Source organism: Leuciscus leuciscus, assembly GCF_965113295.1.
Source record: "Leuciscus leuciscus genome assembly, chromosome: 7".
Classification (NCBI taxonomy): Eukaryota; Metazoa; Chordata; class Actinopteri; order Cypriniformes; family Leuciscidae; genus Leuciscus; species Leuciscus leuciscus.
In genome coordinates, this window is record NC_138731.1 from 36,327,124 (window position 1) to 36,336,899 (window position 9,776).

The 9,776-nt window shown below is 33.9% G+C and overlaps 1 protein-coding gene across 4 annotated transcripts in view; it reads right to left on the reverse strand.

Annotated features, from left to right (window-relative positions):
• Nucleotides 1–5,888, reverse strand: part of ikzf2 (IKAROS family zinc finger 2) — a 32,915-nt gene extending 27,027 nt beyond the window's left edge. Inside the window, exons 1-3 of one of the 4 annotated variants that reach the window (XM_082174566.1) lie at nucleotides 5,685–5,888; nucleotides 5,517–5,597; nucleotides 1,076–1,124 (exon numbers count right to left, since the gene is read on the reverse strand). In XM_082174566.1, coding sequence (XP_082030692.1) covers nucleotides 1,076–1,109 — 34 coding nt within the window. In that variant the 5' untranslated portion in view covers nucleotides 1,110–1,124; nucleotides 5,517–5,597; nucleotides 5,685–5,888. Of the gene's footprint in view, nucleotides 1–1,075; nucleotides 1,125–4,084; nucleotides 5,450–5,516; nucleotides 5,598–5,684 lie in introns of those variants that run through there. The other 3 variants (XM_082174567.1, XM_082174565.1, XM_082174568.1) reach the window with 3 other exon arrangements.
• Between the last annotated feature and the right edge of the window lie 3,888 nt (nucleotides 5,889–9,776).

Below are 9,776 nucleotides of genomic sequence, written 5' to 3' on the forward strand. Positions count from 1 at the left end.
CATTCTCTTGAACTATAAAGAGTTACGTTTTCTGAAACGTGATAAAGCTATTCAAAAACCAGGTGTTGTTCGACGTTCATTCATGCTTTTAAAATGTAACGAGCCCTTTAAGAAAGGAAAAATGCCTTCAAGAGTCTATGGAACCAAGTTAAACTGTAAACTTTTCATTTTCCAAGACACCTGCAAGAATTTTTAGATGAGGGACGTTTTATCAGCATGTTCTATCTGAGGGAATCTGCCGGGGGAGTTAACGGGCTTGAAGGTACCACTGTGCACCTGGTACTGAAGCCCCGTCCAGATAACAAATCTCGAGGGGAGCCAAGAGTCGATGCTTTTCAACTGGATCTTGGGGGCAGCTAGTGTGCTTGACTACTGCACATATTCATAAAGCAGAACTGGCTTAACAGCTGCAGAAAAACTCCCACTGTGCTCACGGAATTAGATAGCATATCAAACATAAATCAACACAAGTAAAAAATCAAAATCAAATAAAAAAGCAGCAAAATATTTTTACAATGCAAAAAAAAAAAGATGAAAAGTAATAGATAAGCTTTTTTTCACCAGGTCTTCCAATTTTATTTAAAGAAAGCATTCCTTGATAAACCCTTGTTCCAAATATGTGTCGCTCATTTTAAGACGTCAGGGGAAAAAAGACACTTATCAATAGGCTTAAGTCTAAACCTAATGAAGTGTGTGCCACATACACACACGCAGCATGAGAGAAACAGAGAAGCAGGTGACATGATAAAAACATTGTGTTGACGGAACTGCTTGACTATTTTAGGTCTGTATGTGTTCTGATTGATTACAGTAGAACTATTACTGTGCTATTATTTTCATATTAATATGTCATTGTCTCCAATTAGCTTTCGTCTAGTAGAACAGAATTATACAGTTGCATACTTTAAATGCATTCAATAATTCACTATAAAGGTTAAAAAACATTTTTGAATGAACCTGACAGACATAAAAAATGCAATTTAACATGTTTTATGTGCTAAATAAAGGATGCTCATATTATTTGTTTATTTTTTTTTAAAGTAACCATTGAGATGTAAGCAAATACTTTACTTACTCGCAATATAGCCATTTGACGCCTCCATGTCCATATTCAGGGGGCAGAGCTGTGAAATGAAGAGGAGTTATAAATTAGATGTAGGATTTTGCATTATTCTATAATGAAACATTACTGGCACAGGTTTCTTTAAATATTTGCAGTATTTTTTTTTTGTCTTTAAAAATTATTAACCAAGGGATTATATAATAATGTTCTGTTTTTTCTCCAAATTATGCAACACCAAGGTACATACACCAGACGTTCAATGTCGCCAGTTCATTTGTAATAAATATTTCAATTAAAAATCAGTACATCTGGCACATAAACGAGTTGCTGTGAAAAAAAGACACTAATGTCCGATTTCTCAATGTTAAACTTTTCTGTTACAGTTTTTAGCTCTTCTGAACTGAATGCAACTGTCTGTCACTGCCATGTATAATCTTAAAAATAAAACATGTTTTATTTAAACATCTTGTGAAGTATTAGGGAAGTAGGCCTAACATATAAAGTGACAACTTCCTGGCTAGGCAAAAAAAAGGTACATGCAAAGTGTGAAAATTGACATGTTTTCACTGAGTTTCAGGTCCTTCTAAAACAAGTCTAAAATTAAATGTTTGGACAGAGCAAGTGAGCTGTAAAAATCAAAGATGCTTTTTCTGATGTACAGCATGTCGTCCATCAGATCATATAAAGCTGGCCTCATTGCTGGATAGAGACACGTTTAGCCACAATATAACTGATTCTATAAGCTATACAGGTTTAATTCATTTAAACTAAAACAATAAATCTAAGGCTTATTTTAGAGTGCAATCAGATGAAATCATCACAAAATTTTACACGGAAAAACGAGCACAGCAACAATATGCTTTTACTTGTTTAATATTCTAGAACGGACTGGGAGGAATGTAATTTTCACTTGTGATGACAGATAAAATTAGCAATTCTGTGACGTTTATGAAATACCACAAATAAGCTACTGTATGCTGTTTATGTTTTGCCGGACGGAAAGTACAAAAATGGCTCGATGTACATGTGTGAAAATATATTCTCTTGACTTGGCCCCAAATTATCCTTATAGAACCTCACTTATGACAGATATTAGGGCATGTACAAGCACTGGGTCAGGTTTGGAAAGAGAAATGTGATATGTTTTCTATTTCAACTTTAAAATGTTTAATTACTAGTTTTACGATTTATGAGTATTTCTAAACCCATTAAGTATCACGTAAACCAATTAAGCAGCTTAATAAATACACACTCTTATGCTTTAATAAATCGCAGATGCTAAATGCACTAGAAAGAAAATAACTGTTTTATTAATAGAGTATGAAAATCATTTTTGATTTTATCTCGCTACTCTTCTGCTCTTCGTGCAATGCACGGTCCTTAAAACTATAATGTGCACACATACAGTACATTAAACAATAATAAATCAGTAAAATATAAAGTCAACTTTTAAGCCCTCATCAAATCAGGAACTACACAATATCATGAACCATCTTTCCTGAAATCCCATCAATTATGAGGAATACTCTGACATTACACAAGAGTGCACCTGGATACTCTGACCCTGATCAAAGTTTCTGAAATAAACAAGACACAAATTACAGCTCCTTGATATGGAAATACAACCAAATTAGTAAAAGAAATGATACCTCAAATTAAAAGCACTAAACAATGATAGCGTGATGAAATGGCATGCAAAGCAATAGGAGTGAAGTTGGCCCTATGTATGGTGTATGGCGTTGCGCTTCTCCAGGGGCCCTAACATACACACCGATCACGGCACGCGTGTGCACAACCTTAACCATCCAGCACAACAACAAAACACTACCGTCCCAGATCAATTCCTGAATATCAGTATACTACTTTCATCTAATTAAAACCCTTTGAGATGCAATGGATGTTACATGCATTATAGCGGTCAATGATGAATAAGGATGTCCGGGGAAAAGAAAAGAGAACTGTTAAAAATCGAATGCAAAACACATGTAACATGTTCTTAGAAATGTAATCATTGGGTTCATGTTTGGAGGGGGGGACCATTTAAACAGGAAAACAAAAATGTGGTGTGTGTGGTGTAACCCTCACGTAAAAAGTACTAAAATAGTTTTCAAGGACCTAAACCATATCATCATCCTCATCATCATTGGGGGTTTTTAAACACATTTTCAAGTTAACATTTACAAATTATCTGTAAATTATTTTTGATTCATGAATATCAAAAAAAGTTTTCTTAGGGTAACTCTATTTGACCTGAACAAAAATATTTTAATAAAAAAGACAGAATACATTCACGACAGTAATGAGGGTCTACAGGGGTCTCTGTTTTAAGGTTGTCACATGAAAACAAAATGGCTTCCTGCATGCTTATGCCAACTTGACTTAGTTAATTGTTTTTTAAAATATCAATATTATTACACATTTTTATTAATAATATCTCAAAATTGATCGATTTTTTTTATTTTTTTTATAGATACTATAGTTTGTATCAAACTAATTGCACCAACGTAATCAAGAACGTAAACCTTAATGATTTCTATACATATTTACAATCTTCGGACAGTTACAATGTCTTTTTTTTTTCTTTTATCTTTTTTTACTTTAAGCCCCACAATTATATATATATATATATATATATATATATATATATATATATATATAATTTTTTTTATATATTTTGTATTATATATATATATATGTATATATATATATATATATATACACACACACATACACATATATATATATATATATATATATATATATATATATATATATATATATATATATAGCTACTCAAGTTATTAGATCCGGACAAAAATTAGCGTCACCATAAATGATATTATACTGTATTTGGACTATGTCACTTGAGGTATGTAGCAGAATTAATACATAATGGCAAAAAAAGTATATATAAATAGCCTACCAACATTATAATATAGAAAGAAGTCTTTCCGGACTTTAATTGAACTACAAGACTCTACGAGATGTTAACCATTAAAGATGATTGCATGAAACTTTTACCTTTTTGTTTGGTCTCCCCCCTGTGAAAACGCAAGTAAGTGTCCAAAGAAATCCTTGCGTAAAAAAAGAAAAAGAAACGCGTGAAATTATTTCCAATGACAGATCGAGGCTTTTCAGAGTCTACTGTGATGATGAAGTCCTCTGATGACTGTCATGTTCAACTGGAGTTCATATTGGTCACAAACAGGGGACGATCTTGCCCCAAATGAAAAAAAGAAGAAAAAAAAGAAGAAGAAAAAAAATTAGGAAGCAAGCTGCTTCTTGGGTTTCTATCGTTTGGTGACTTCCTTCGCGCCGAACAAGCCCGTCAGCTTTTCCATTTCACACGCGTCTAAGCGCTTTCCCCCCGACTATTAGATTTCTTCCTCTGATCTGAAACTGCTTTGACATAGTGAAGTGAAACCTGTGCCTGTTCAACACCTGGGTCAATCGGTGTCAGACTCAGGCTGGGGCGAATACTCAACTGGATCCACCGGTTCCAAGGGAATTAAGCCATAAATAAGGAAATGATGGGAACTGCCTACAACAGGCTTAGAGCCCAATAATTCCACCTGTCTGACAGTCCATCAAAGGTTGTGGGATGAGTGTGTGCGTGTTTTCTATATGCTTCATGTGCAGCTCAGTATTCAAGTGACACATACGCAGACAGTAGGCTAATTCACATGAATTTTTTTCATTTTTCTTTGCAGACGCGTCACGATGCGCAATAAATACGGAAATTTACAATCACGAGTCATAAATATTGATAAGAGTGCGAATTATGGGGGTGCAAAATGACAAGGCTGGGGGAGGGGGTCTTAAAAGTATATTATTGTTTTCATACAAGTAGGCTATACGTTTAAAAGGCATTTTCAAACGTTTTGTTAACTACAAAGTTAAATTAAAAGTTAGAGTGCGCTAAATAACGCATGCGAATTGCTTTTGCCTGAGGAGCTGTATTGCTAACAAAACATTCGTAGGCCTACTGGCGTAATTTATCACAAATATAGGCTATCACAAAAATATCCACATCCAGTGGTGTTTAAAACGTCTTTAAAATATAAAGTTTAAGATTAGTTATGCGCGCGCTAGGGGCGCCAAAACAATCTCACCCGATTGCGCCAGACATTTTTTGCACAAAAAAAAAAAAAAAAAAGTTGATTCCTTTTAAATTCCTTTACCAATTCGCACACTGTTAGGGGCAAATAATTTTACAATCACAAAAAGTGACCACGGCCATTGTACGAGTTATATAATAAGTGATAAACAATTAGAGTATAGTTTTATGCGAGCAAACAGACACCTGTTGCTATGGTTACCTCAAATTATGTTCGATCCGTTAAGCACACTCGGACTAACTTGTAATATAACTTTATTAGTTACAAAAACGTTGTTCGAAAACGCTGACGAAAGGCAAGGACATTAACATATAACTAAACTTTGGGACCCACACCTTTTCCTTTGACCTGTTTTTAGGGGTAGGTGGGGTCAAACTCCCCCATAATTCGCACCCTGATCCAGACGCTTCCTGGACCTGTCAAAACACAGAACATACAGATGCATGAAGCCTTTAAACAAAGAAAGGAAAACCTCAACATTCGAAACGGACATTTTAGCTTACCTTTAGCGATGCAAGAAGTGACACACTTCCATCTCATCTGATATGGAGTTACAGACAGCGTCTAAATACTGTTTATCCACTGCAGTGCTATAGACACGCAGCAATAGTGATTCCCTTCCCCTGCTTCCTCCATCTTCAGCAACCGTCTGACTCAGAGAAACGGATCTATCAGTGCCGCTCGGTAATCGATTGGACGCGTTATCACTGCATTTAAAATGCGTTCGGCGTGATCTCCAGCAGGCTATTTAGGTATCTATAAGAACACAGGGAGGAGAAACTTGAATTAAAGCTGCTATTCTAAACCCTGTGGCGTGTTATAATACATTCACATCCTATATTTTAACTGATTAATATAATTATTGCTATTATAAGCCTTTGTTACGAATATCTATTAATTATAATTCTAGTAATGACCACTGTTGGGCTGCTGTCCTTACACATCCTCATGAATGGTAGCCTATCTTAGGCTAAAGGCTACAATTTTCGTTTTAAATATATATTTATATTTTTAATCACATTTATAATGTGGAGGAAGAAAGAGAGAATGAATCAATTATAATAGGCTAAATGATTTTATGTATAAAAAAATAAAAATAAGAAAAAGATTCAGGTTAGGCATCAGTCATATTTCTCTTGGACCCCCTCTACTGGTCGACGGGAGAAATACACCACTGACCTAGTTGGAATCCTGTCAGAACTGTGGAGAGCTGGTGGTGATGTCAGTGAAACAAAAGTCCTTTTTTGCAAATGATGAGGAAATCGCAACCTGTTAAATTTAATATTATTACAGTAGGTCCTACTATATATATCAGATGCAATGTTAATTCAAAACAATGTTAATATTTATAAATAAAATAAAATAAAAACTGCTAATAACTATTACAATCAGAGAAACCAGCCATTAATGATCTTGCCATTTCTTTATCATCCTTGGAGTCTGAATAAACGGTAATTAGGTTCTGAATAAGAATAAGTGTTACTGAGATGTTACACTGAGATGAATGAGGAACTGAAGCAGGTCATGTTAGTCATGAAAGGTTGTGCATTTGCATTTTTTCATTGTTTCTTTTACAGTAAATTGACAATCCGGATATTGAAATATATTACTGTAAATGAGGTGCTTTAAGAGAGTTGCATAAAAACACAGGATAACAGCTTTTCAATTTCACTAAGCACTCTTTCCTTGACTATTAGACTGACAATGTGAACTGAAACCTGCCTGTTCAACACCTGGATAAATCTAAAAAGTTTACTTGAATAAAGGTTTAAAATAGTTTAAGAAATCTGTTTAATCTGGATTACATAGTCAAAATCCAAAAATGAAGTACTTGTAATTAGTTTATTTTAAGTTTTAAAACTCATTTTCAGACAACAATTACTTTTTTATTGATAACATGATTATAAATTATTTACACAATGGCAATACATATTTATAATATATTGATACTCCCTAATTCTTCTTCTTTTTTTTTTTTTTTTTTTAAGATATTGTTTAAATGTATTAAAAAAAATAATACTTTCCTCCACAAACCCCAGTTTGGGAAGCCTTGTACTGTTTAATGCACTTCATGTTGTTGATAAAGAATTTCTTTCTCTTTGTATTCTAAAAGTAGTCAGATTATATTACTACAAAACATGTATGGATCACGTTACTAACTAAACATTTTCTCATGTAATTTGGAATCAGTAATGGACTTTAATTAATTGTCACAGGTGGTTGCAGGAAGACAGAAGAAGGTTTCTTTTCAATGCGAAGGTTTAATGATAAGCCCCAAAATACAGGACAACAACACACTAACTACAACTGAGATCGGACAAAGACTGACTGAACAGACGGAGCTTAAATACAAACACAAATGACAATTAACGGAACACAGGTGATACAGATGATGATGATTAACTAAACATAGGTGATACGGCTGAACTGATAATGACAGTAAAGATGACATGTAACATGTGATGACGGGCAGACAAGTCCAAATGAAAACAAACTAAACCAAACTAAACCAAACACCACTGTGACAATACACACACACACACACACACACACACACAGTGTTGGGTAGTAGTCCATCACGGATTACATGACAAAAATTGTAGTTAGTAACGTGATCCATTACATTACACGTTTAATCAATAATTTGATCAATGAATAATTTATTTATTATTTATTTATTTTATTTATTTATTATTTATAAAAGTGATCAAATAAAAACAATGAAATAAACAATAAACTTGTGGAAGATAAACAAAAGTTGATTTTCTTTGAAGAATTTAATAAGGTCACCGTTTGCATGTTCAACTGTGTTGTTTGAGGCCGCATTGTTTGTTTACTCTGCCATCAACTCTCTGATTTGTAGAAGTATCCTCAGATAAAAATCAGTTGCTTTTGTTCAGAGGCTGCTGGTTAACTTTCCATGGTTTAAAGAGCACTGTTTGAAGTAGAGGGGAAACCGTTAGACGCCCCCTCCTCTGCCACCCTTTCCCCTAACTTTCTTTTATGTATTTCTTTTTTTTTTTTTTTTACATTACTGTCTACTTTCCTCCCCTTTTTAAGGTTTCATCCATCCATGAATTACCTCATTCATTCTGTAATGGTTTCCACAGTCCTTACATGATCTTAATACATTTAGTGCCAGTAAAAGGACAGTCTCCCAGATGTAGATTTAAGCCCAGTCCTAAACAAGGATTCTCAGGTGAGTGTCAGCATAATTTCATTTTAGTAAACAGATTAGGCTATAACTGGACTCAAAATGTCTAAAATTAAAAATAACGGATTTGATTTATAGGCTCACCATGGTCATGATGGAGAGATTTTGACAAATTGTTTAGTTCATCAACAACTCCAACAAAATTGTTGTCAGAAACAAGTTAAATTTAACTTGTAAAGTTGGACAATGGACACTGAAAGCCAGAAAACAAATCAGTCACCTAATAAAACATAAAAAGAATATAAGCTAAATAAATGAATAAATTAAGTTTGCAATATGAAAACGAGATTCAAACAGATTTGATGGATGGCATGAAATACACTCAGTCAGTAGCAAAGGGTACATACACTTTTTGACAATAGAAAGCAAATCTGCTTACTGAAGCATGAAGTTCATTGTACATCCTGTGCTGGTTTAATCATAGGTAACCAGATTCATCTAATGAATGTAAAGTGTTGTAAATGTTCTGCAGAACATCAAATAATGTCTTATAATTACATGGACTGAATTTCCACCTTTTCATCATATTCTGTATTTGTGAGATGTTAATAAACATTGCATGTGTTTACTTTCATTTGGGTATAATTGGCTAAAAGGCTTCCATAAAGAAAATATGCATGTTTTTGGTCCCAAAGTGTATGAAGATCTATATTAAGCACGATTTTTCTGAAAAGTTTGTTATGAATAAAAAAAAAAATTTTGTGGTAGGGTCTGGGTGCTCAAATGCTTTCAATAATTCACCAGTTACCAGAAATCGTTTTTGATTGATTCACTGAAAACTGAAAATCATTGCAATGTCTGAAAATATATGTCATAATTTCAGGGATTGTAATTTGCCACATAAATGTAGATCAAATGACCACAAAATTGATATTTTGTTCTTTCACTCCAATGGATTCATAATTTTTTTTTTTTTTTTTTTTTTTTTGCAAATAGCAACAGCAGGCATTTAGGAAAATGCTGTTGCATATTAGTGTTTTCACACACACACACACACACACACACACACACACACACACACACACACACACACACACACACACACACACACACACACACACACACACACACACACACACACACACACACACACACACACACACACACACTTTCATGTTTTATGAGGACTTTCCATAGACATAATGTATTTTATACTGTACAAATTGTATATTATATCCCCTAAACCTATACCCATCACAGAATACTTTCTGCATTTTTACATTTTCAAAAAAGCATCACTTAGTATCATTTATAAGCTACATTTCCTAATGGAGACCAAAAAATGCCCCCAAAAGGACAATGGTTTCAGATATTGCCATCTTTGTGGGAACATTTTACGCTTTGTAGTTCATCTCACTTCTTTCAGTATTACTCTTAGGTA